The sequence below is a fragment of the Amblyraja radiata genome, chromosome 30 (assembly GCF_010909765.2).
Source record: "Amblyraja radiata isolate CabotCenter1 chromosome 30, sAmbRad1.1.pri, whole genome shotgun sequence".
Lineage (NCBI taxonomy): Eukaryota > Metazoa > Chordata > Chondrichthyes > Rajiformes > Rajidae > Amblyraja > Amblyraja radiata.
The window spans coordinates 31,063,900-31,091,748 of record NC_045985.1 but is presented as its reverse complement, the minus strand read 5'-3'; the positions used below and the strand labels follow the sequence as shown (position 1 = coordinate 31,091,748).

Sequence of the window (27,849 nt, the reverse complement as noted above, 5' to 3'; positions counted from 1 at the left end):
AACTCTTAAAGTTGCAGCAACAGCTGGATCAAAAAGACAGTCTGGTGTTTCTGAAGGTGAGGGGGTACACAACAGTTTGGTGAAGTGAAAGCGCACAGTCACAAAATGGTGGGTGACATTTCAGAAATAAATGCTGCATTTGCCAGTAATTCAGAACAGGGTAAATTTTCCGTCTGTTCCAGAGCTGTGCTGCTGTTGTTCCCAAACTAAATGTCCTCCTGCATAATCTGTGGGATCTCTAAACTGCCTGCAGTTTCCTTGGGATGAATTATTGTGATCTTGTCACTGAGTTAGTGGCTGTTTGATATTCCCCGAAAATATGGAAAATCTCCAGGAAAGAAAATATCACGTGGAAAGTTTGTCGTATGTTCCTCTTTGGTGGGAAATAAATTTGTGGCGTCAAACCGATCTGTTGAAGTCAGCATTGGTGAGACCACAGCTGGAGTATTGCGCTAAATTTTGGTATCCAAGCCTGAGGAAATACATTCTTGCCATAGAGGGAGAACAGAGAAGGATAAAGCGGAAATCCTTTAGGACCGAGATGAGAAAAACATTTTTCACACAGAGAGTGGTGAATCTCTGGAACTCTCTGCCACAGAAGGTAGTTGAGGCCAGTTCATTGGCTATATTTAAGAGGGAGTTAGATGTGGCCCTTGTGGCTAGATGGATCAGGGGGTATGGAGAGAAGGCAGGTACAGGATACTGAGTTGGATGATCAGTCATGATCATATTGAATGGCGGAGCAGGCTCGAAGTGCCGAATGGCCTTCTCCTCCACCTATTCTCTATGTTTCTATGTTTCTATGCACTTAATCAACCCTTGTGATTAATCCTCGTTAACATGCTTTAAGGTCGCCAGCACTTAAGGGGACATATTCTATCCTAAATTATCCTTTTGCTCTTAAAGGGACCTAGTCTCCCCCTAGTTATTATTTTGCTGTTAATACACTTGTAGAATCTCGACGGCAATATCCAATTGCATTGTCCCTGTGACAATGACAATAAATGTTGGGCAATGGAACATCCCTGGGGCTTGTTGTAATTTGTGTGAAACCTCTGCTGTCGGGATGTGGATGTCCCGTGTCAGTCTACTCAAGATTTGTGTTTCATTTCTTGCAGGAGGAAACTGGTGGGAAGAGGAGATAGGACATGCTCTTGACTGAAACACTGCACGTTTGTGTAGATCAGCTCAAAAAAATTGTTGAGCTCACTTGATAACCAGCTGCTAAATATTTGCAGGGTTAGTGATGAAGATAAAGCAATCTCAGTGGCAGACGCTGCCTTGCCGATTGAAAAATTCGATCACCACTTTTTGATGAACACGCTGTGGAGAGAAACATCTGCCATACTGAGTTGGATGATCAGCCATGATCATATTGAATGGCGGTGCAGGCTCGAAGGGCCGAATGGCCTACTCCTGCACCTAATTTCTATGTTTCTATGTTTCTATGTTAATTCCCGAGATGGTGGGACTGTCATATGTTGATAGAATGGAGCGGCTGGGCTTGTATACTCTGGAGTTTATAAGGATGAGAGGGTATCTTATTGAAACATATAAGATTATTAAAGGTTTGGACACGCTACAGGCAGGGAACATGTTCCCGATGTTGGGGAGTCCAGAACCAGGGGCCACAATTTAAGTATAAGGGGTAAGCCATTTAAAACGGAGACGAGGAAACACTTTTTCTCACGGAGAGTTGTGATTTTGTGGAATGCACTTCCTCAGTTGGCGGTGGAGGCCGGTTCTCTGGATGCTTTCGTGAGAGAGCTAGATGGAGCTCTTAAAGATAGCGGAATCAGGGGATATGGGGAGAAGGCAGGAACGGGGTACTGATTGGGGATGATCAGCCTTGATCATATTGAATGGCGGTGCTGGCTCGATGGGGGCGAATGGCCTACTCCTGCACCTAATGTATATTGTCTATTGTCACTCACCTCAATATCCTCTTGATCCGATCTGCCTCCACATGTGAATATTCCGCATCATTCCTCCATCCCCACCGCAATCCTCCTCACTCTCCGCACTCGTCCTCCCCGTACATCCTTCCTCGCCTCACGAAATTTCCCTCTCCACCCCTGGCTAAAAACACGTTAGTGATGTCTGTTGTCCACCCGATGTGATTGTGGGTGAAACCCCGGGCAAGGTTTCAGTTGTCCGTCCGCCTGTGCCCGAGTCGCCCCCCGACCCCCGGGGACTCTCTGATTCTCTGCTTCTCCCCCCAGTCTCCGTCACCCTGGGTGTGGAAACAGCGCATGCGCGGCTCGAGGTGTCTGAGGATCGGAAGAGGGTGAGATGGACCCGGGCCCGGAGGAGTCTCTCTGACACCGGGAAAATGTTTACAGGCTGGGAGTGTGTGCTGGGATCGGAGGGATTCACATCGGGGAGACATTACTGGGAGGTGGAGGTTGCGGGGAGTGAGTGGTGGATTCTGGGAGTCGCCGCAGAGTCTGTGGAGAGGAAGGGACCGGTCACACTGGCCCCGGAGACTGGAGTCTGGAGCATCAGGCAGTGGGGTGACGAGTTTGATGTACTCACCTCCCCTCGATCCCGTCTCCCCGGGAGGGTGTGAATTTATCTCAGTTACGATTCCGGGACAGTTTCATTTTACGACGCGGACACCAAGTCCCATCTCCACACCTTCACTGGGAATAAATTAACTGAGAAACTTTATCCTCTCTTCTGGACTTCTGATGAAACCAGTGGCTGAGAATCTGCTCCGGTTCCGCTCCGGGTGTGTAAAAGGGTCGGGTCCCGGGACAGGCGTCAGGAGCGGGGCTCAGTGGCCGTGGGATAGAAACCCGGTGGACAACAGGTCGGTCGGCGCTGAACGACGGGTCCCATTTAATCCCCAAATTCCGCATCGTGAAACAAACCCCAGTGTGCGCGGAAATAAAACCAGGGGAATGTAAATGTGGGAAGAGTGAAATAAACAGTGAACTGTGTCTCTCTGGGATTCTCATGTATCCTTCCCTCCTGTTTCTCCCTCTGTCTGCTCCTTGTCTTGATCCGAGATTCATTGTCCCCATTTCTCTCTCTAGATTTACGAGCACGTTGCCAAAACTAGAGCCACTGAGCAATATGGAGAGGTTGAGTAGGCTGGGACTCTATTCCTTGGAGCGCAGGAGGAAGAGGGGTGATCTTATAGATGTGTATAAAATCATCAGAGGAATAGATCGGGTAGGTGCAGAGTCTCGTGCCCACAGTAGGTGAATCGAGGACCAGAGGACAAAGGTTTAAGGTGAAGGGGGAAAGATTTTATAAGAATTTTCACACAAATGGTGGTGGGTGTATGCAACAAGCTGCCAGAGGAGGTAGTTGAGGCTGAGACTATCCCAAAGATTAGACTGATACATAGATAGACAATAGACAATAGGTGCAGGAGTAGGCCCTTCGGCCCTTCGAGCCATTCAATGTGACCATGACTGATCATCCATAATTAGTACCCAGTTCCTGCCTTCTCCACATATCCCCTGACTCCGCTATCTTTAAGAGCCCTATCTCCTCTCTCTTGAAAGTATCCAGAACACCGGCCTCCATCACCCTCTGCGGCAGAGAATTCCACAGACTCATAACTCTCTGTGTGAAAACGTTTTTTCTCATCTCCGTCCTAAATGGCTTACCCCTTATTCTTAAACTGTGTGTGGCCCCTGGTTCTGGACACCCCCACATCGGGAACATGTTTCCTGCCTCTGGCGTGTCCAAACTCTGAATAAACGTATACGTTTCAAAAATAAACCCTCTCATCCTTCTAAACGCCAGAGTTTACAAACCCAGCAGTTCCATTCTCTCAGCACATGACAGTCCCGCCATCCCGGGAATTAACCTTGTGAACCTACGCTGCACTCCCTCAATAGCAAGAATGTCCTTCCTCCAATGAGGGGATCAAAACTGCACACAATACTCCAGGTGTGGTCTCACCAGGGCAAGTTTGGAGGGATATGAACTAGGTGGGACTACTGTAGCTGGGACATGTTGGCCAGTGTGGGCAAGTTGAGCCGAATGGTTTGTTTCCACGTTGCATCCATCACTTCATGGCTCTGCAATTCTCAGCCATCGAACAGGAAAGTCTGAGCGGGATCTCTGCACCAGTACGGCGAAGTTCAGGACAATGGAAATCTCGCTTGCACTAGATTCACGGGCAACAGATACTCAAAGCCACACACGAGAACATCAATGATATTTCAGTTACACAAATGGTTGTGCAGGAACTAAACACTAGTGCAAATCACAACTAGAAACTAAACCTATCGCGCTGCAAGAGGGGTCCTGTGATGTTTTGTAGCTGAGAGGGAGGAAAGGTTGAGGGGAGACACGAAATGCTGGAGTAACTAAGCGGGGCAGGCAGCATCTATGGAGAGAAGGAATGGGTGACGTTTCGGGTCGAGACCCTTCTTCAGACTGATGTCAGGGGCGGGCCAAAGAGAGAATGTAGGCGGAGACCGTAAGGCGAGTGGGAGAACTGGCCAGGAGCGGAAAAGACTGGAAAAAGTTGTGACCACTGCCCAGTCCATCACCGGCTCTGACCTCCCCACCATCGAGGGGATCTACCGCAGTCGCTGCCTCAAAAAGGCTGGCAGCATCATCAAAGACCCACACGATCCTGGCCTCACACTCATTTCACCACTGCCATCAGATAGAAGTTACAGGAGCCTGAAATCTGTAACGTCCAGATTCACGAATAGCTACATCCCCACGGCCATCGGGCTATTTAACTCAACCTCAAACAAACTCTGAATTATAACAGCCTATTGCACTGTATCTGTTTATTTATTGTGTATATATGTGATCTATGTTCTATAGACACACTGAACTTTTGTCTCCTGTTCTGTATTATGTTTACATATTCTGTTGTGCTGCAGCAAGCAAAAATGTCATTGTCCTCCCCGCTCTCTCTCTCCCCGCTCTCTAATCCTCGCCACTCTCTTTCTCCCCCTCGCCACTCTCTCTCCCACCGCTGTCTGTGCCGCCTGCTGCGCCGGCAGCTTCATGTGTGCCCTTAGAAAACAATCGGCGACTTGTGAAGTACAGCTCGCCTATCTGCATGTCCTTGCTAGTCTGTAGACCTTCCCCACTTGCCCTCGCTCAGGACCCTCTCGGCGGCTGCTGGCAAGTTTCACAGCCCAGATCCCCCGCCCCCACAGCCCCTCTCCCCTCCCCTCGGGAGACAGACAGACAGACAGACAATCAGACAGACAGACAGATCGACAGACAGACAGACAGATCGACATACAGACAGACAGATCGACAGACAGACCAGACAGACAGACAGACAGACAGACTCGTCCACAAGGCGCTGGGTATGCTATATTGCTGCGCTAAGCTGCCGCTGCCCGCTCCGCCTTCACTTTGGTCTCCGGTGAGCGAGCGAGCGAGCGGACCCCGCGGCCGTCCGACCTACCCAGTCCCAGCGCTGCGTCTCCCCCGTGCCCGCGCACCACCGTCCGCTTCAATGGGAGCCGACCAGCCGCGCTCGCTCCCGCGACCAGCCCTGTGCTCACCCGGGTCCTAGCGCCCGCCGCCTAACTCCAACCTCTCAAGAAGCTCCACAGTCTCTTAAGTCTCACTGACAACTTAAAAAAAAGAGTTTAAATTGTTCTCAATGTTAAATGAAACACTTAGTGGACCTGCCACTAAACTTTTATTTTCTAAGAATCTTAGGGAAACGTCCCTCATTGCTTCTCTTCAGAGATGCTGCCTGTCCCGCTGAGTTACTCCAGCATTTTGTGTCTATCTTTGGTTTTAACCCGCATCTGCAGTTCCTTCCTATACAACATTATGATATATCCCCTATCTTTACAGAGTTATAGAGGACCAATAAGTCGGTGTGGGAGTAGGATTGATGATTACAGTGAGAGGCAACGAGAAGTTCAGGGTGGTCGCATGGAGCAATCGCAGGTCGTCGCCCAACCAGCGTTTGATTTCGACAATGAAGTCAAAAAATGTGTAGGAAGGATTATGATGGGTGGTGGGGGAGGGGGGACTTATGGAGCGCAGAAGGTTAAGGGAGGACTTGATAGAGGTCTTTAAAATGATGAGAGGGATAGACAGAGTTGATGTGGATCAGCTTTTCCCTTTGAGAATAGGGAAGATTCAAACAAGAGGACATGACTTCAGAATTAAGGGACAGAAGTTTAGGGGTAACATGAGGGGGAACTTCTTTACTCAGAGAGTGGTAGCGGTGTGGAATGAGCTTCCAGTGGAAGTGGTGGAGGCAGCTTCGTTGGTATCATTTAAAAATAAATTGGATAGGCATATGGATGAGAAGGGAATGGAGGGTTATGGTATGAGTGCAGGCAGGTGGGACTCATGGTAAAAAGTTGTCCGAGATGGCCTGTTTCCGTGCTGTAATTGTTGTTATATGGTTTCTATGCCCCGCTGAGTTACTCCAGCACGTAGTGTCAGTCTATAGTCACAGAATGATACAGTGTGGAAACAGGCCCTTCGGCTCAACTTGCCCACACCTGCCAACATGTCCCAGCTACACCATTCCCACCTGCCTGCGCTTGGTACATATCCTCCCAAACCTGTCCTATCAATTAAACATTTTTTTTAACGATGGGATAGTTCCAGCCTCAACTACCTGCTGTGGCGTCTATCTGAAGAAGGATCTCGACCGCAAACGTCACCCTTTCATTCTCTCCAGAGATGCTGCGTCCCGCTGAGTTACTCCAGCTGTTTGTGCCTATCTTCGGCTCAAACCAGCATCTACAGTTCCTTCCGACACATACCTCCTCTGGCAGCCTGTTCCATATACCCAACATCCTTTGTGTGAAAACGTTACCGCTCGGATTCTTAGCAACCTTTTTCCCTTCACTTTGAACCTTTATCTGGTCCTCGATTCCCACACTCTGGACAAGAGACTGCATCCACCCAAATTCTGCGCTTTCGTCTATATTCAGGCCGGTTTAATGTCTAACTGTCTCCTCCCTCGTGTAATTAGTTGGGAGTGGCCAGGACACTGAACATTGAACACTTGCAGCCCAATAACATTAATTCCCCCGAGACGGCAGCGCGCGCAGTGGAAAACACTTTGAACCAGGAAGTGGAGGACTTAACAGAGGGGCGGACTTAATATGGCTGCGAAAGACAGGTTCGCGAGTTTAACCGAGGAGGTAGTTTGTCCCATCTGCCTGGATTTCTTCACCGATCCGGTGACACTGGAATGCGGGCACAACTTCTGCCGCTCCTGTATCACACAGAGTTGGGACAGGGAGGAGATAAACTCCTGCCCGGAATGTCGAGAGCAGTTTACAGACCGCACCCTCAGGGTGAATCGGGCCTTGGTTAGACTGTCTGAGAAAGCTCGAACACTGAGCCTGAATCAGACAGAGAAGGAAAGTAAACTTCAGTGCGAGGAACATCAGGAAGAACTGAAGCTGTTTTGTGAAACTGACAAGAAGCTGATCTGCCTGGTTTGTCGAGATGCGCGGGAACACAAGTCTCACAACTTCATGCCGGTTAAAGAAGCCGTTCAAATATACAAGGTAAATGCAAACTGAATTTAATCACATCATTTTAATTCCCTCTTTATTGTTCAACAATTTAATTCTCTGATTTTCAAACACAATCCCAGGATCAGGTGAAATCTTCCATACAGTCTCTCACAAAAAAGCAATCAGGGATCCAGCGAATGGAGCAGCAACAGAAACAGAAGATTTCTGGAGTTCTGGTGAGGCTTTCCAGTTTCGATTTCCTGATCTTGTGTAGATTTGATCCCTGTGACGCGTGTAATAATAGGGCAGCGCAGTGACACAAGTAGTGATGCTGTCGCCTGGTTCTGGTGAGCGGGATCGACAAACTATTGAATTGCTAACGCAAGTAAAAAAATGCACCGGGCAAATGTCACGGTCAAAGTCTTGAGGAAACACAACCAGTGACATTATATGTTGTTCTTCACCTTTCATTTCACAGGAACAGTCACACAACCTTCAGTCCAAAATCACATCCCAGTTCGCTGAACTGCACCAGATTCTCACTGAGAAAGAGCAGCGCACACTGGCAGATATCCGGGAGGAAGAGAAGAAGATTCGAAATACAATGGAGAAAAATCTTCGAAAGATTCAAGAGAATTTAAGTTCCATTCAGGAGGAACTCTTAAAGTTGCAGCAACAGCTGGATCAAAAAGACAGTCTGTTGTTTCTGAAGGTGAGGGGTTACACAACAGTTTGGTGAAGTGAAAGCGCACAGTCACAAAATGGTGGGTGACATTTCAGAAATAAATGCTGCATTTGCCTGTAATTCAGAACTGGGCAAATGTTCCATCTGTTCCAGAGCTGTGCTGCTGTTGTTCCCAAACTAAATGTCCTCCTGCATAATCTGTGGGATCTCTGCACTGCCTGCAGTCTCTTTGGGATGAGTTACTGTGATCTTGTCACTGAGTTCGTGGCTGTTTGATATTCCCCCGAAAAGATCACGTGGAAAATTTGTCGTATGTTCCTCTTTAGTGGGAAAAAAATTTGTAGCGTTAAACAGATCTGTTGAAGTCAGTTTTGGTGAGACCACACCTGGAGTATTGCGTACAGTTTTGGTCTCCAAGTCTGAGGAAAGACATTCTTGCCATAGAGGGAGTACAGAGAAGGTTCACCAGACTGATTTCTGGGATGTCAGGACTTTCATATGAAGAAAGACTGGATAGACTCGGCTTGTACTCGCTAGAATTTAGAAGATTGAGGGGTGCTCTTATAGAAACTTACACAATTCTTAAGGGGTTGGACAGGCTAGATGCAAGAAGATTGTTCCCGATGTTGGGGAAGTCCAGGACAAGGGGTCACAGTTTAAGGATACAGGGGAAATCCTTTACGACCGAGGTGAGAAAAACATTTTTCACACAGAGAGTGGTAAATCTGTGGAACTCTCTGGCACAGAAGTTAGTTGAGGCCAGTTCATTGGCTATATTTAGGAAGGAGTTAGATGTGGCCCTTGTGGCTAAAGGGATCAGGGGGTTTGGAGAGAAGGCAGGTGTAGGATATGAGTTTGGATGATCAGCCATGATCATATTGAATGGCGGCGCAGGCCCGAAGGGCCGAATGGTTTCCTCCTGCACCTATTTTCTATGTTTCTATACATTTAATCAACCCCTGTAATTTATCCCCCTTAACCCCCTTAAGCCAGCACTTAAGGGGACCTATTCTGTCCTAAATTATCCTTTTGCTCTTAAAGGGACCTAGTCTCTCCCCTAGTTATTATTTTGCAGTTAATACATTTGTAGAATCTCGACGGCAATATCCAATTTCTGTCTCTGTGACAATGACAATAAATGTTGGGCAATGGAACATTTCTGGGGCTTGTTGTAATTTGTGTGAAACTCCTGCTGTCGGGATGTGGATGTCCCGACTCAGTCTACTCAAGATTTGTGTTTTATTTCTTGCAGGAGGAAGCTGGTGGGAAGAAGAGGTAAGACATGCTCTTCACTGAAACACTGCATGTTTGTGTGGAACCGTTCAAAAAATGGTTGAGGCTCAGTTTATAACCAGCTGCTAAATGTTTGCAGGGTTATTGATGAAGATAAAGCACTCTCAGTGACAGACGCTGCCTTGCCGATTGAAACATTTGATCACCACTTTTTGATGAACACGCTGTGGAGAGAAACATCTGGCATTAAGCGAGGTAAAACCTGTCCAGTTTCCTCTCTACTTGTTTATAACGCCTTTTAGTAACACACATGCAAACATTGCCGATAGATATTGTATTTGCCTCTAACACCCCTTATGGCAGCTGTCTCTCTCCTGTGAACTTTAGAAAACTGCATCTTCCATTCCTCAGTCCGTTGGCCCAGTTCATCAGGATCAGTTTAATCTTAGACAACCTTCTTCACTCTCCACGATATCTGGAGTCAGCAGCATTGTACATTGGAGCCATCACTTGTGACAGGCCTCCAGTCTGAAAAACAATCTCGACCTCCGCCCTCAATCTTCCAGCTTTAGGCCACATGTTTACCCACTGGCTAACTACCCTGGATTCCATATGATCCAACCTTCCAGATCAGCCAACCATAGACGTTGCTGCTCTCAAATTGCCAATCATACTTCCCACGTTCACATACAAGCCATAAAAATGTAACATAAACAGCAGTGAACATCTGTAATGTTCAGCCCCAGGAGGTAGTGATAGGTCAGATTGTTGGCAATAGGCAAAGTGGATACAAATGGATATTTGAAGAATCGAGAAATTGGCAGTTATAGATAACTCACATAGAACAGGAATTGATGCCACCTTAGATCAGTCATGATCACATTGATTGGCAAAGCCGGCCTGAGGAGTGGAGCTTACTCCTCCTGCTATTTTCTTGTGTTCTTTAATTTTTTCCTTACCTACCGAATGATAAATTTTACACAGCGGGAATGTGGCAAAGATTGACAATACTTGTCCATGGAACAATGAATTTGCTGTGCGGGGTGAGATTGAGTAGATGAGGCCTGTATACTCGAGAGTTCGGGTGTATTGGAGGAGATCACAGCGAAACACAAAGTTCTTACAGGGCTCAGTGGGCTGGATGCAGTGAGGATCTTTCCCCTTTCATTGAAACATAGAAAATAGGTGCAGGAGTAGGCCATTCGGCCCTTCAACATGTTCATGGTTGATCATCCAAAATCAGTACGCATTCCGGCTTTTTTCGCATGTCCCTTAATTCCCTTAGCCCTCAGAGAAAAATCTAATGCTCTTGAAAACATCCAGCGAATTGGCCTCCACTGCCTTCTGCGGCAGAGAATTCCACAGATTCACAACTCTCTGGCTGAAAAAGTTTTTCCACATCTCAGTCTTAAATGGCCTACTCCCTTTTTCTTAAACCGTGACCCCTGGCTCTGGAATCCCCCAACATCGGGACCATTTTTCCAGCATCTACCCTGTCCAAACCTCTAAGAACTGTATATGTTTCTAATAGATCCTCTCTCATCCTTCTAAATTCCAGCGAATAAAAGCCCAGTCGACCCATTCTTTCATATGTCAGCCCAACCATCTTGAAAATTTACCTGATGAACATACTCTGCATTCCATAAGTAGCAATAATGTCCCTCCTCAAGTTAGGAGACCAAAATTGCACACAATACTCGATGTGCGGTCTCACCAGTACAACTGCAGTAGGACCTCCTTGCTCCTAAATTCAAATTCTATCGCAATGAAGGCCAACATGTCATTGGCTTTCTTCACTGCCTGCTTGCTACCTGCATGCTACCACTCTCTGAGTAAAGAAGTTCCCTCTCAAGTAACCCCTAAAATGTTGTCCCTTAATTCTCCAGTCATGTCCTCTTGTTTGAATCTTCCCTAATCTCAATAATAATAATAATAATAATAAATTTTATTTAATGGGCGCCTTTCATACATCTCAAGGACACCTTACATAGTAATCGGAATAAAAACATATAATCGGAATAAAACAAGTAATTAAAGACATCACAGTGACACAAATTAAAAACAGAATTCAATCCAAAAACAGAAAATCAAAAACACAGTGTGAAGAGAGAGCAGCGGCAGCCAAAGCGCGCCAGCGTCCACTCTCTCTTCACGGCAGCCATCTTGGACACAGACCTACAGGACTACAATTAGACAAAAAAATCATCCCCCCACAGTGGATAGCACTGTGGAGGAAGGCACAATGTCCAGTCCCCACCCCATGATCACCCCAAAGTCAGGCCTATTGAGGCCACCGCAATTGCCTGTACGGAGGCCCGATGTCCCTGGCCGTTCTCACCGGGTGGTCTTGCCCCGGCGTCGGGAGAGTCCTTTCGGCGGCTGGGCCACTTGGAACGGCCGCTTCTTGGTTGGAGCCCGCGGCTGCAGAAGCCGACAAGGCCGCGCCGGTTTGGCGCTCCCAGGCTCCAGATGAAAAAGTCGGCGCCCGCTCTCCGCACTGCCGCCTTGCCGCCTCTACGCACGCCGTCTCTCCGCACGCCGCCTCTCCGCTCCGCAAACCCGCAGCCCGGAGATGTTGCTCACGGCGGTCCAGCTCGCCAGAGCTCCAGCGCGGCGACCCAGGCAAGGCATCGCCCGCTCCAGCGCTCCAGCGCTGTGCCGCCACCCAGGCCGAGGTGCTGGGTGGTTCCCGCCAAGAAACGGCGCTCCAAGCCCGCTGGTAGGCCACGAGGACGGGTCGACGGGCAGCCCGGAAAAAAGGCTGCCACACCGACCAGGTAGGGACCTATAAATAAAGTAACACCTACCCCCCCCCCCCACATTAAAAGACCATATCCCCTACAAACAAAAAAAACAGGACTCACTAAAAACTAAAAAAAACGAATTTGGGGGAAATTCAATGGGAAAAGCTTATCCACGACAACTCTGTCTATCCCTCTCATCATTTTAAAGACCTCTATCAAGTCCCCCATTAACCTTCTGCGCTCCAAAGAATTAATGCCTAACTTATTCAACCTTTCTCTGTAACGTAGTTGCTGAAACCCAGGCAACATTGTACTTATTACATCCTCAAAAAATTCCAAGATTAGTCAAGCATGATTTCCCCTTCATAAATCCATGCTGACTTTCACCGATCCTGTCACTGCTTTCCAAATGCGCTGCTATAACATCTTCAATAATCGACTCCAGCATACTCCCCACGAGCGATGCTGGAGTCTATAATTCCCCGATTTCTCTCGCCCTCCTTTCTTAAACAGTGGAGTTTAAGATTGGCTACCCTCCAGTCCACAGGAACTGATCCAGAGCCGAGAAAACATTGGAAAATGATCACCAATGCTCCCACAATTTCTACTCTGGGATGCAGACCATTTCTCCTTCAGTCCCAACAGTTTACCAAACACCTTTATCTGACTAATGCAGATTTCCTTCAGTTCCTCCCTCCCACTAGATCCTCGGTCCCCGAGTATATCCGGGAGATTGTTTGAAGCTTCCTTAGTAAAGACAGAACCGAAGTACTCGTTTAACTCTTGTGCTATTTCCGTGTTTCCCACCTGTCTCTGACTGTAATGGACCTACATTCGTTTTCACTAATCTTTTCCTTTTTAGATAACTAAAGATATGTTATGCTCTTTTCCACCTTCTTAATTAAATCCTTTGATCTCTGTTGAGTTTTAAATTTCCCCCAGTCCTTTGGTTGACCGCTTCTTCTAGCTATTTATATGCCTCTCCTTGGATTTAACACTATCCTTCTTCATCATCCGACTTCCCAGTTTTTTTTCCGCCACACAAGGAAAACAATTTATGGAGTTCATCCATGCGGTCTTCACTGTCAACCCTTTAATATATTTTGCTAGTCTATCCTAGCCAATTCCCGTCTCATACCTTCAAAGTATCCTTTATTCAACTTCAGGACCCTAGTCTCTGAATTAATCGTGTCACTCTCCATCCTAATGCAGAATTCCACCATATTGTGTTCACTGTTGTCCAAGGGCACATAATGTCCCATCATGTCTGTGTCCACCTTTTCCCCAACTATACTAATCCATTTGCCCACGTTACATCGCTATTCTCCTGCACCTCACATATAGTGCCTCAAATATGGTGATTTTACTTCGGAGTCACGTGAGTGATTCCGTGAAGAACCCGTTCAGCACGTATGCGCGACATTACGTCCAGCAGAGCAACAGCGGCACAGCGGGAGTCGGGCTCTCCCGCTATGGAGGTGAAAGAACGAACCGCCAGGTAAGCTGACGTCAGTTTTCTTTCACAGGGAGCCTTCTGCTGTCCGGCAGAGAAGAAAAGCTCTGCAACAAACCTGTCCCCCGCTCGACTCCACGAGGAGCGTCCATCTGGGGGGGGGGGGGCAACAACGGAAAAGACCTGTAACCCGCTCGACTCCACGGAGGAGCCTTCCTTCAGGGCGGGGGGGGGGGTGGGGCAGCAACAGAACAGACCTGTCCCCGCTCGACTCCACGGAGGAGCGTTTTCCATCGCGGGAGCAGCAACAAGGTAGTAGGACCGCTAACCCAGCGCCCCGCTATCCCGACACCGCCCCGAGCCCAGCCCCGCTAGCGCCTAACCAGCGGGCTGGAAGTAACGGCACGGAGGCGTCCGGCCGGTGGCTGCGACTTATCGGACGTGACGTCTTTCCACCCGCACGGGGGCAGCAACAAGGCGGTAGGACCGCTTATCGGGCGGTCCGCTACCCCGACACCGCGACCGAGCCCAGCCCCGCTAGCGCCTGAGCAGCGGGCTGGATGTACAAGCCATGGAAGAGGCGTCCGGCCGGTGGCTCCGACTTATCGGACGGGGTCGTCTCTCCACCCAGGCGGGGGAGAGACAGCCGCGTGAGCCGCTTGGAGCGGCTCTTGGAGCAGGAGCTCCAGCGAAGTGCACCCCAGGAGGGGCGCTCTCGCAGAGGGGGGTCAGGCACTCCCTCCACAGTGCCTTGTGCACTGTCCATTGCTTCCTCCTTTCCAGAGGATAGCTTTGGTGACCAGGACTGGGCTGGTCAAGAACAGGGGCAATGGCTGAAGATCTCGGGAGTATACAAGGGGTGCAGGAACAGGAAGAGTTGCTAGGTGTGGTGGACAGCTACGTGGAAACCCCACGTGCAGGAGGCCGTTAAAAGCCTGACGACAGCCATCACATCGTTTTTTCTCCTCGTTCCATGGACAAATACGGAGATGACCACAACCTTCGTAAACAAGTCATAACACCTGCCATAAAATCCTACATTGCGGGGTTGTGCATACCCCAGCCCCTGAGCCAGACCCACTGCTCTTTGTGGAAAAAACTCACAAAGCATATGAAACATAGAAACATAGAAACATAGAAAGTAGGTGCGAGAGTAGACCACCAGGTCCGTCGAGCCCGCACCGCCATTCGCTCATGGCTGAACACTAAACAGACACACTTACCCACAAACAGTAGACACAAGACACAGAACACAAGACACTACCCTCCCCTTTATACCGCTATCACCCCTCTCCACCCCAAGAACCGCGTGATCTCCTGGGGGAGGCAAAAAAACGGATAAAAACCCAGGTCCAATTCGGGAAAAAAATCCGGGAAATTCCTCTCCGACCCCAATCCAGGCGATCGACACTTGTCCAGGAGATCACTCAGGTCTTACTATACTAACCATACCTAGGTCCATATCCCTGCCCTCTCCCCGTAGCCCCTTATCCCCTTGGCAGCTAAAAAACCATCTATTTTAGACTTAAATATATTTAACGTTTCTGCTTCCACTGCTCCCTGGGGCAGTGAATTCCATAAATTAACCACCCTCTGGGTGAAGAAGTTCTTCCTCATCTCAGTTTTAAAAGAGCCCCCCCCTTATTCTGCAACTATGTCCCCTAGTTCTAGTTTCCCCGATCATTGGGAACATCCTCGGTGCATCCACCCGATCAAGGCCCCTCACGATCTTATATGTTTCAATGAGATCGCCTCTCATTCTTCTAAACTCCAAAGAGTAGAGTTCCAGCCTACTTAACCTTTCCTCATATGTCAATCCCCTCATTGCAGGAATTAATCTTGTAAACCTTCGCTGCACTGCCTCCAGGGCTAGTACATCCTTTCTTAAGTATGGACCCCAGAACTGTACACAGTATTCCAAATGTGGTCTCACTAATACTGTGTACAGCTGCAGCAAGACCTCCGTGTTTTTATACTCAATCCCCCTAGCAATAAAGGCCAAAACTCCATTGGCCTTCCTGATTGCTTGCTGCACCTGCATACTAACTTTTAGTGATTCATGTACTACTACCCCTAGATCCCTTTGCGTTGCATTACAACGCAGCTCCTCCTCATTTAGAAAATAACTTGCCCTATCATTTTTTTTCCCAAAGTGAATGACTTCACATTTATTAGTATTAAATTTCATCTGCCAAGTTGTTGCCCACTCACCTAGCTTATCTATATCCTTTTGCAGACTCTTCCTATCCTCCTCATCCCCTACTTTTCCTCCCATTTTTGTATCGTCCGCAAATTTTGATATATTACACTTGGTTCCCTCCTCCAAATCATTTATATAAATTGTGAACAACTGGGGTCCCAGCACCGACCCTTGCGGAACCCCGCTAGTTACCGGTTGCCATCCCGAGTATGAACCATTTATCCCCACTCTCTGCTTCCTATTTGTTAGCCAATCCTCTACCCATGCTAATGAAGGACATGCAAGAGGTTTTACAAAACTTTCGGCTCATGAGGGCAGGGCCGGGACGAGTAACTAAAAACAGTAATCCCTACGCAGCAGCACCCCATCGCGTGCATCAGTCAACGTCTACCATATCGGACTGATGAAAGCTCGGGGTCCGCATCTATCACCGAAAGTCTTCTTTAGACCAGGGCCCAGAACGGACCCCATGGAAAATGTGCCACCCCCCAACGTCACCGCCACGTCAGACGGCGTGCAACACTAGTTGGACCGGCAGGAAACAGAAGAATACCCATAACCATGGAGGTAGATGGGTCTGGTTCCTACCTGTATATAGAGTAACACTACCACATGGGAGTCTATCACGAGTGATCAGTATATACTCAATGGCATTAGTGAATACAATTCATACTAGAAAGATTGCCACCGGGTCAACATTCACCCCAGAGGGTATTTTTCCCCTCTCCGTTAAAGAAACAAGAGGGACAAGCTGAACTGGTGAGAATAATTACAAAGGGTATCATGGGAAAACCTGAACCCTTGCAATTCGTATCAAATATATTCACTAAACCCAAAAAAGATGGTGGATGTCGCATCATCATTGACTTAACTTCACTAAATCTGTTTGTTAAGTATATACATTTCAAAATGGAACCGGTTGTTACTGCCAAACAACTAAATTCCAAAGGATACTTTATGGCAAGCATTCATCTTAAAGACGTTTACTATTTAGTACCATTCACTAGGATCATCGCAGATACCTGAGATTTACCTGGATGGGCAGCTATAGCAGTTTAAAGCGTTACCCAATGGGCTCACATCAGCCCAAGAGTGTCACCCAGACACTAAAACCAGCTCTGGCAATATTCAGAAGACAAAAACATATTGTCATGGCATATCTTGATGATATCCTAAATGGTAGGCAAGACCATGAAATTGACTATGTGAGCTGTTTAGCTACCAAACAATTATTCGAAACCCTGGGGTTGTCTTATATCCAGATAAATCGAAGTTGAAGCCATCCTCTATCATGGACTACTTGGGCTTCATAATTAGTTCAGTCTACGTGACTAATATTGCCAAGAGACAACATAGTTGAATTGGCACAATCATGCAACAATTTAATGGTCAACAAACTACCAACTACTCGACAAGTAACAGAGTAATTAGGAACACGGTAGCTGCATTTCCGGCTACATAATTCGGACCTTTGTACCAAAAACGACATACAGGTCATTATGATCGTTTCATGAAGTTACCCACTGAAGTAATATCAGAACTACAGTGGTGGGCAAAAAACGTTTGGCATAGTTTCAGCCTATTATCATCACTAACCCTACGTCAGTTATCCAAACAGATGCCAGTGCTCAAGACTGGGGAGCAACTAACTCTATATCCAGCATAAGTAGTAGATGGACTAACCCAGATTCATCGTTACCACTTACACTGGGCATTAATTAACTACAGATGTTGGGTGACTTTTATGGTTTAACAGCATATGCATAAATAAGCATCACTTGCATGTATGGTTATACATAGATAATACTACGGTGGTGGCCTACATTAACCATATGGGCGGCATAAAATCGGTATCATGCGACAAGTTGGTCAACACAATTTGGCAATGGTGTGTCCAAAGACATATTTGGCTATCAGTAACTTACCTGCCAGGTAAGCTAAATACAGTGGCAAACACCAGGTCATGTAAATTTAATGACAACATCGAATGGATGTTAAATCCCAAAAACAAAATTTCACAAAAGGTATCAAGCAATATGGCACGCCAGATATCGATTTATTTGCATCGAGGCTAAATCACCAGGTACCTATGTAAGTCGCTTGGGAACCAGACCCTGAGGCAGCAGCGGTAGAGGCGTTCGCGCTGGATTGGGGAAATTCTTATTCTATGCATTTCCTCCCTTCTGCCTCATCAGTCGGGGACTACGCACAGTACCAATGGACTCTGCTTCAGATATTTTGATAGTACCCGACTGGGCTACACAGCCATGGTTCCCAAAACTCCATGACATGGTTGTTGAAACTCCGATGGTATTCCCCAGTGACCCAGAGTTGTTAAAACCCAGTGTCGGGCACAAGCCACCCGTGTCATGAAAAAATCAAACTCCTGGGTTGCAGATTCTGCACAAACCACTTCTGGGACTGGGATTATAATAACAAACCGTCGACACCATGTCAGCATCCCTCCGAACATCCACTGAAAAACAGCACTTGTCCAGCATCAAAAAATGGGAGAAGTACTGCTTGGATACAGGGACCACCTATTCAACTGCTACAGTTACCAACGTACTGGAATTCCTGGTGAACTTTCATCACGATGAACGACTTCAGCTACAGAGCCATCAACACAGCTAGAATTGCCCTGCCTGTCTATTTCAAAACCAGCTTCAGGACAACAGGCCATGGGGTCCCACCCGCTGGTGGTCAAACTAATGAAGGGTATTTACAACTCTAAACCCCTAGACCAAGGTACACCCATATATGGGATGTCAGTGTGGTCCTGACATACCTCAGGGGATGGCCACCAGCCAGATCTCTCAACCTTGAAATATCTATGCTCAAAACACTCATGTTGATGGCACTTGTAGCTGAGGGTCCAGTCACTACACCTATGGCGACTGGACACCATGCTCACAGCTCCAGATCAGATCTCTGTCGTTGTCCAGGGAATGATCAAACAGAGCAGACCATGAACACCTAATCCAGTCGTGGAATTCCGGGCTTACCCGCCAGAAACACGATTATGTGCCATGACCCTATTATCCTACATAGACACAACCAAAATATTCGAGGGAGATGAAAGGCCTTGTGGGTCAGTCATAAAAAAACCTTATGGTCGGGTGACGAGCCATTTCAGGATGGCTCAAGCAGGTGCTAAAAGCAGCTGGGATAAAAACTAACATGTACAAAGTTCATTCCACCAGGGCAGCATCCACGTCGACGGCTAAAAGAATGGACGTGCCTATAAACCACATCCTGGCTACAGCAGGATGGTGGGGGGAAAGACCGTTCAGAAATTTTATAATAAGCCGTTGGCAAAACCTGTTTTATTTGCAGGAAAGATTTTACAGACTGCAAATGTTTAATTTAAGCCCAGGGGAGCAATTTAATTTCTTTGTTGTTATTGTTAAAACATACCATTGTGTTTTTCTACAAACAGATTCATTGGTTGATTACGATAACCCACTTCCTCCCTCAAAGACTTCGGCAGTGATGTAGTAATAACTGTTACACGGTTTGAAATCACAGAGCTTTGAAATCTTCACGGAATCATTCACGTGACTCCGAAGTAAAATAGTAAGATTAAACGAGAACTTACCAGTTTGAAGTTTGATTTGTATTTTACAGCCCTCCGCTCCCACCCTCAATAATATGGGTCAAGTTCATAAACTGATGTCTCCTTATCTTTACTATGTTTACTTCAATAACTGTGTCTATCTGTGATTCCACACCGCTGCTTTGAAGTATATAGCGCATGCGTGCTGAACGGGTTCTTCACGTAATCCCTCATCGTAACTCCTCATAAAATACAGATCAAACTTCAAACTGGTAAGTTCTCGTTTAATCTTACTATTATATCGCACTCCACCACCTCCTCTGTAGAATGTTCCAGATATCACCCGCTATTAGTGTAAAGAAAAGGTAAATCTCAGATATACTTTAAAATTCCTTGCTCTAAAGATAAACCTGCACTCTCTTGATCTGATATCCCTGCATGCGAATCAGGTTTTGATAATCTACCTGATATCCTGCTGCAGACTTTGACAACCTTCCCCGCTATCCACAATTGTTGCGTCCTCCACAGACTTACTAATCACACCTCCTACATTCAGATCCGAGCCATGAACATATAACATCAACAGCAAAGGTTGCAGCACCGATCTCTGCTGCACTCCACCAGTCACAGACCACCAAGCAGAAAAATCATCCCTCTACCGCTACCTTCTACCTCCAACCACCAAGCCAATTTTGGATCCATTTCACCAGCTTGCCTTGGATCCCACCTGCCTTCACTTTCTGGACCAGCCTTACATGCGGAACATTGTCAAGTCCCTCAGTGAATTTCATATATTGGTTCACAATGAGATCAGTGTGTTCTTGATTGTACACACCCATTAAATCCACCCGTGAATCCACTCTCTTTCAGCGACCCTCAACCACACGACCCCATCCATTCTGTCTAACACCCGATCATTCAACCTCTGCTTCCTTCCATGGTCCATGCCACCCCTCCCTCACTGTCACCCTCCACTCAAAGAAACAGGGGCAGGTCATCTGGCCCCTCATGTCTCCCCCCATTCTCTATGATCGTGGCGACTCCACCCCACACCTCTACCTCCTCTTTCACAACCTCACATTACCAAATTACCATTGGGGGTCCTTGAGATGAGAAAAACATTTTTCACACAGAGAGTGGTGAATCTGTGGAAATCTCTGCCGAATAATGTAGTTGATGCCAGTTCATTGGCTATATTTAAGAGGGAGTTAGATGTGGCCCTTGTGTCTAAAGGGGTCAGGGGGTATGCAGAGAAGGCAGGTACAGGATACTGAGTTGGATGATCAGTCATGATCATATTGAATGGCGGTGCAGGCTCGAAGGCACCTATTTTCTATGTTTCTATGTCTTTTATGTGCAGTTTTGGTCCCCTATTTTGAGGAAGGACATTCTTGCTATTGAGGGAGTGCATCCTAGGTTCACAAGGTTAATTCCCGGGATGGCGAGACTGTCATATGCTGAGAGAATGGAGCGGATGCACATGTATATTATGGAGCTTAGAAGGATGAGATGGAATCTTATTGAAACATATAGAGAGAGTGGTGAGTCTGTGGAATTATCTGCCTCAGGTGGATGCAGGCTCTCGGGTTGCTTTCAAGAGGGAGCTGGATATGGCTCTTAAAAATAGGGTTTGAACATGCTAGAATAAGGAAACATGTTCCCGATGTTGGGGGAGTCCAGAAGCAGGGGCCACCGTTTAATAATAAGGGGTCAGCCATTTAGAACGGAGACGAGGAAACACATTGTCTCACAGATAGTTGTGAGTCTGTGGAATTCTCTGGAGGCCGGTTCTCTGGATATTTTCAAGAGAGAGCTTGACCGGGCTCTTTAAGATAGAGGAGTCAGGGGATATGTGGAGGAGGCGGGAACGGGGTACTGATTGGGGATGATCGGCCATTATCACATTGAATGGCGGTGCTGGCTCGAGGGACCGAATGGCCTCCTCCTGCACCTATTGTCTATTGTCTATTTTCAATCACCTCAGTATCCTCCTGCTCCGATCTGCCTCCATATGTGAATAGCCCTTATCATTCCTCCATCCCCACCGCAATCTCGCCATCCTCCCCAATCTTTGCAATCATCCACCCCGTCCACCCGCACAACCTCACGAAATTCTTCTCTCCATTCCCGGAGAGGAGTCTGTTTTCCATCCGGTGTTGTTGTGGGTGAAACCCCGGGCAAGGTTTCAGTTGTTCGCCCGCCTGAGCCTGAGGCCGAGCGGCTTCTACCCCGGTCCCGGGGCCGCGCTGCCCGAGTCTCCCCTCCCGACCCCCGGGGACTCTCTGATTCTCTGCTTCTCCCCCCAGTCTCCGTCACCCTGGATGTGGAAACAGCACATCCGGAGCTCGAGGTCTCTGAGGATCGGAAAAGTGTGAGATGTACCGGGACCGAGAGGAGTCTCCCCGACAACGGGAAGAGGTTTACAGGCAGGCTGTGTGTGCTGGGATCGGAGGGATTCACATCGGGGAGACATTACTGGGAGGTCGAGGTGGCGGAGATATGGGGCTGGTGTCTGGGAGTCGCCGCAGAGTCTGTGGAGAGGAATGGTGAGGGCGACCTGACCCCAGAGACTGGAGTCTGGAGCATCGACCAAGATGAGGACGTGTTTGATGCAGATACCGACCCTCCATCCACTCTTCCCGCCCGCCCCATCCCCGGGAGGGTGGGAGTTTATCTCAGTTACGAGTCCGGGACAGTTTCATTTTACGACGCGGACACCAAGTCCCATCTCCACACCTTTAATGGGAATAAATTCACAGAGAAACTTTATCCTTTCTTCGCGACTTGGGAAGAAGACCTGTGGATGAGAATCTGCTCCGGTTCCGCTCCGGGTGTGTAAAAGGGTCGGGTCCCGGGACCGGCGTCAGGAGCGGGGCTCAGGGGCTGTGGGGCAGAAACCCGTTGGACAACAGGTCGGCGCTGAACGGCTCCCATTTAATCCCCAAATTCCACGTCGTGAAACCCCAGTGAGCGCGGAAATAAAACCAGGGGGAATGTAAATGTGGGAAGAATGAAATAAACAGCAACTGAAATCAGAGCTAAATGTCGATCCGTTCATTTTAACGCGTTAACCGCGTCCGGTAACGGAACAGAAATTACTTTTGTGAAAATATAAAGATTGAAACAATCTCCCTTCCCGCGGGTTTAGCAGCAGCCGCGGGCGGCGGGTCCTGACTCAGGGTTCTCCCGGGTCCAAAAGTCCGGCGACTCAAAAATGTTATCGCGTGTTGAGAAGCTTTTGCTCTCCACAAAAACTGATTCGTTTTCTGCGGAACGGATCTTTGGAAGAATGGGTTCAAACCAAATTCCTCTTTCCAGGTGGGAGCCCGTTGTGCTCAGGCTGTCTGTCTCTCTGTATAATCTGTAGGTCATTCCCTGTTTCAGTCGCCGCCAGACCCCTCTTCACCTCTCTCTCCCATGTAATTCAATAGTCCTTTATTGTCACCGGTACCCTAAGGTACAATGGAATTAGATTTTTTTTAAAGCAACAAGACACAAAATTACATTAAAAAAATAAACATAAACAGCCACGACCTAATGGTCGAAAGTGGTTTCCGCTTCTTCTATGTTCCGGCGATTATTTCAAAAAATTCAAAACCGGCTGCGACTTAGTAATGGAAGTCTCACCTTCCACCACCTGCAACCTCCATCAACCACCTACAACTAGCATCTCAACCGGCTTCGACTAAAAAATGACCGATTTTTAAAACGGCAAATTATTTTTTAGTCGTGGCCGGTTTTGAATTGTTTGAAATAATCGCCGGAACATAGAAAAAGCTCAAACCACTTTCGACCATTAGGTCGTGGCTGACGTGGCTGTTTATGTTTATTTTTTTAAATGTAATTTTGTGTCTTGTTGCTTTAAAAAAAAATCTAATTCCATTGTACCTTAGGGTACCGGTGACAATGGAGACTGACAAAAACCTTCCGGAACCGCACGGTAACCGTGGGTGGGGTGCAAAGTCTCCAGAGGTTTCCGTCCGCGTTTCCTAAGTGGGACAGGGGCATAAGAAGCACCAAGCACATATTTCTAATAAACCCAATGTTTCTACTTGGTTCTTGGGAATGTTACTGGTCGTGCGAATTATCCAAATTTACTAGCAAGATATAACATGTATCTGTTGTATTACTCTATTAATCTATTAATCAGCCATATTGTAAGTGTGTTTGATTTCAATGATCCAATCCCTTTTCCTCTCTGATTATCGGCATCTGATTCTTCCCTTCTTTTGCCCAATCCACAAGGCGAAACTTTAATCGCTGCCCTCAGCCCAAGAGAGAGAAAGAGTCACGTGTTTTAATTGTCATATGCACCGAGACGGAGTAATGACATTATTTCTTGTCCTTAACCTGAATTTGCATCTAGGTCACTCCTCGTGACTTTCCCTCCCTAATCTGGGCGACAAACAACTCTTACTGACTCCAGTGATAGCAAATAATCCCCGCTCCACACTCAAGTACTGTTGCCATTCCATCTCCCATCTACTCATCCTTCCAGACATGTATTCAGCATTCCCAGCTCCCAACAAAGTGCGATGCAAAATCCCAGACTCAGACCTTGTTGCCTGATTCCAGACCACTGGAGTTAAGGTTAGACAAAGCAGCTGAGGGGGTCGGCGAGCTAGGAATGTGATCGCGGTTGGTCAGGCAGCATCTGTGGAGACAGAAACTGAGTTGCAGTTACAAGTCTCTGATCGAAATTAGGACTCACCTGCTTGTCGTGCTGCATATTTTAAAAACATTTTCTACGATTTTGAAGTTCTATAATTAACCGATTTATTTAATGTAATAATTTATGGTGGTTGGTTCATCATTGTTGATATCCTACATTCAAGGAGACACAAGAGTCTGCAGATGCGGGTATCTGCAATCCTGCATCTTGTCTTCATGATTCAGGGTCCCGGCCCTCAACGTTGGTCCACTCTTAGCTTCCACAAATGCTCTTAATCAATTTAATTCGGCCAGAAGTTTATTTCTCGCTACTGCACTACGGGTCTCCAATATTCCACCTCATGCATGACAGAAGGTTCGTTCACGGCAATGCAGCTTCAACCACCAGATGGTGATGCCGGGTTGTCGAAAGGTGTGCGGTGCAGGATCCCCGCCTGCAGCTAGAAACCGGTACTGGAGGATCGGCCGCAACCTTTGCTGTTGATGTTATATGTTCATGGCTCGGATCTGAATGTAGGAAGTGTGATTAGTAAGTCTGTGGAGGACGCAAAAATTGTGGATAGCGGGGAAGGTTGTCAAAGTCTGCAGCAGGATATCGGGTAGATTATCAAAACCTGATTCGCATGCAGGGATATCAGATCAAGAGAGTGCAGGTTTCTCTTTAGAGCAAGGAATTTTAAAGTATATCTGAGATTTACCTTTTCTTTACACTAATAGCGGGTGATATCTGGAACATACTACAGATGAGGTGGTGGAGTGCGATACAATAGTAAGATTAAACGAGAATTTACCAGTTTGAAGTTTGATCTGTATTTTATGAGGAGTTACGTTGAGGGATTACGCGAAGAACCCGTTCAGCACGCATGCGCTATATACTTCAAAGCAGCGGTGTGGAATCACAGATAGACACAGTTATTGAAGTAAACATAGTAAAGATAAGGAGATATCAGTTTATGAACTTGACCCATATTATTGAGGGTGGGAGCGGAGGGCACGTAATCCCTCATCGTAACTCCTCAAAAAATACAGATCAAACTTCAAACTGGTAAATTCTCGTTTAATCTTAATATTTTACTTCGGAGTCACGTGAATGATTCCGTGAAGATTTCAAAGCTCTGTGATTTCAAACCGTGTAACAGTTATTACTACATCACTGCCGAAGTCTTTGAGGGAGGAAGTGTGTTATCATAATCAACCAATGAATCTGTTTGTAGAAAAACACAATGGTATGTTTTAACAATAACAACAAAGAAATTAAATTGCTCCCCTGGGCTTAAATTAAACATTTGCAATCTGTAAAATCTTTCCTGCAAATAAAACAGGTTTTGCCAACGGCTTATTATAACATTTCTGAACGGTCTTTCCCCCCACCATCCTGCTGTAGCCAGGATGTGGTTTATAGGCACGTCCATACTTTTAGCCGTCGACGTGGATGCTGTCCTGGTGGAATGAACTTTGTACATGTTAGTTTTTATCCCAGCAGCTTTTAGCACCTGCTTGAGCCATCTCGAAATGACTCGTCACCCGACCATAAGATTTTTTATGACTGACCCACAAGGCTTTTCATCTCCCTCGAATATTTTGGTTGTGTCTATGTAGGATAATAGGGTCATGGCACATAACCGTGGTTCTGGCGGGTAAGCCCGAAATTCCACGACTGGATTAGGTGTTCCTGGTTTGCTCTGTTTGATCATTCCCTGGATAACGCCAGAGATCTGGTCTGGAGCTGTGAGCATGGTGTCCAATCGCAATAGGTGTAGTGACTGGACCCTCTGTGCAGCTACAAGTGCCATCAACATGAGTGTTTTGAGCATATATGGTTTCAGGTTGAGGGGCCTGGCTGGTGGGCATCCCCTGAGGTATGTCAGAACCACACTGACATCCCATATATGGGTGTACCTTGGTCTAGGGGTTAGAGTTGTAAATACCCTTCATTAGTTTGACCCCCAGCTGGTGGGACCCCGTGGCCTGTTGTCCTGGAGCTGGTTTTAAATAGACAGGCAGGGCAATTCTAGCTGTGTTGATGGCTCTGTAGCTGAAGTCCTTCATCGTGGTGAAGGTTCGCCAGGAATTCCAGTACGTTGGTAATTGTAGCGGTTGAGAAGGTGGTCCCTGTATCCAAGCAGTACTTCTCCCATTTTTTGATGCTGGACAAGTGCTGTTTTTTAGTGGATGTTCAGAGGGATGCTGACATGGTGTCGACGGTTTGTTATGATAATCCCAGTCCCAGAAGTGGTTTGTGCAGCATCTGCAACCCAAGAGTTTGATTTTTTCATGGCACGGGTGGCTTGTGCCCAACACTGGGTGTTAATAACTCTGGGTCACTGGGGAATGCCATCGGAGTTTCAACAACCATGTCATGGAGTATTGGGAACCATGGCTGTGTAGGCCAGTCGGGTACTATCAAAATACCTGAAGCAGAGTCCATTTGTACTGTGCGTAGCCCCCGACTGATGAGGCAGAAGGGAGGAAATGAATAGAAGAAACATTTCCCCAATCCAGCGCGAACGCATCTACCGCTGCTGCCTCAGGGTCTGGTTCCCAAGCGACATACATAAGTACCTGGTGATTTAGTCTAGATGCAAATAAATCGATATCTAGCGTGCCATATTGCTTGATAACTTTTGTGAAAAATATATATTTTTGGGGTTTCAACATCCATTCGATGTTGTTATTAAATTTACGTGATCTGGTGTCTGCCGCTGTGTTTAGCTTACCAGGTAGGTAAGTTACTGATAGCCAAATATGTGTTTGGACACACCATTGCCAAATTGTATTGACCAACTTGTCGCATGATACCGATTTTATGCCGCCCATATGGTTAATGTAGGCCACCACCGTAGTATTATCTATTTATATCCGTACATGCAAGTGATTCATATTTATGCATATGCTTTTAAACCATAAAAGTCACCCAACATCTCTAGATAATTAATGCCCAGTGTAAGTGGTAACGATGAATCTGGGTTAGTCCATCTACTACTTGTGCTGGATATAGAGTTTGGTGCTCCCCAGTCTTGAGCACTGGCATCTGTTTGGATAACTGACGTAGGGTTAGTGATGATAATAGGCTGAAACTATGTCAAACGTTTTTTGCCCACCACTGTAGTTCTGATATTACTTCAGTGGGTAACTTCATGAAACGATCATAATGACCTGTATGTCGTTTTTGGTACAAAGGTCCGAATTATGTAGCTGGAAATGGTGCTACCATTATCCCAATTACTCTGTTACTTGTCGAGTAGTTGGTAGTTTGTTGACCATTAAATTGTACGATTGTGCCAATTCAACTATGTTGTCCCTTGGCAATGTTACAGTCACGTAGACTGAATTAATTGTGAAGCCCAAGTAGTCCATGATAGAGGATGGCTTCAACTTAGATTTATCTGGATGTAAGACAACCCCAGGGTTTCGAATAACTGCTTGGTAGCTGAACAGCTAACATAGTCAATTTAATGGTCTTGCCTACCATTTAGGATATCATCAAGATATGCCATGACAATATGTTTTTGTCTTCTGAATATTGCCAGAGCTGGTTTTAGTGTCTGGGTGACACTCTTGGGCTGACGTGAGCCCATTGGGTAACGCTTTAAACTGCTATACCTGCCCCATCCAGGTAAATTTCAGGTATCTGCGATGATCCTTGTGAATGGTACTAAATGGTAAACATCTTTAAGATGAATGCTTGCCATGAAGTATCCTTTGGAATTTAGTTGTTTGGCAGTAACAACCGGTTCCATTTTGAAATGTATATACTTAACAAACATATTTAGTGAAGTTAAGCCAATGATGATGGGACATCCGCCATCTTTTTAGGGTTTAGTGAATATATTTGATACGAATTGCAAGGTTCATGTTTCCCCATGACACCCTT

At 46.8% G+C, this 27,849-nt stretch overlaps 1 protein-coding gene across 1 annotated transcript; it reads left to right on the top strand.

Annotated features, from left to right (window-relative positions):
- LOC116990228 (E3 ubiquitin-protein ligase TRIM39-like) lies at positions 1 to 22,226 on the top strand. The gene is made up of 4 exons (XM_033047775.1): positions 1 to 56; positions 9,371 to 9,393; positions 9,491 to 9,606; positions 21,611 to 22,226. The coding sequence occupies exons 3-4, from the start codon at positions 9,567 to 9,569 to the stop codon at positions 22,141 to 22,143; spliced, it is 573 nt and encodes a 190-aa protein (XP_032903666.1). The 5' UTR covers positions 1 to 56; positions 9,371 to 9,393; positions 9,491 to 9,566; the 3' UTR covers positions 22,144 to 22,226.
- The last annotated feature ends 5,623 nt before the right edge of the window (positions 22,227 to 27,849 follow it).

What these genes read in the sequence shown, in the direction of transcription:
- LOC116990228 (XM_033047775.1), top strand. Translation starts at nt 9,567, where the DNA reads ATGAACACGCTGTGGAGAGAAACATCTGGCATTAAGCGAG. An exon ending in AACATCTGGCATTAAGCGAG is followed by an intron (nt 9,607 to 21,610) that starts GTAAAACCTGTC and finishes TTCTCCCCCCAG; the next exon opens with TCTCCGTCACCCTGGATGTG.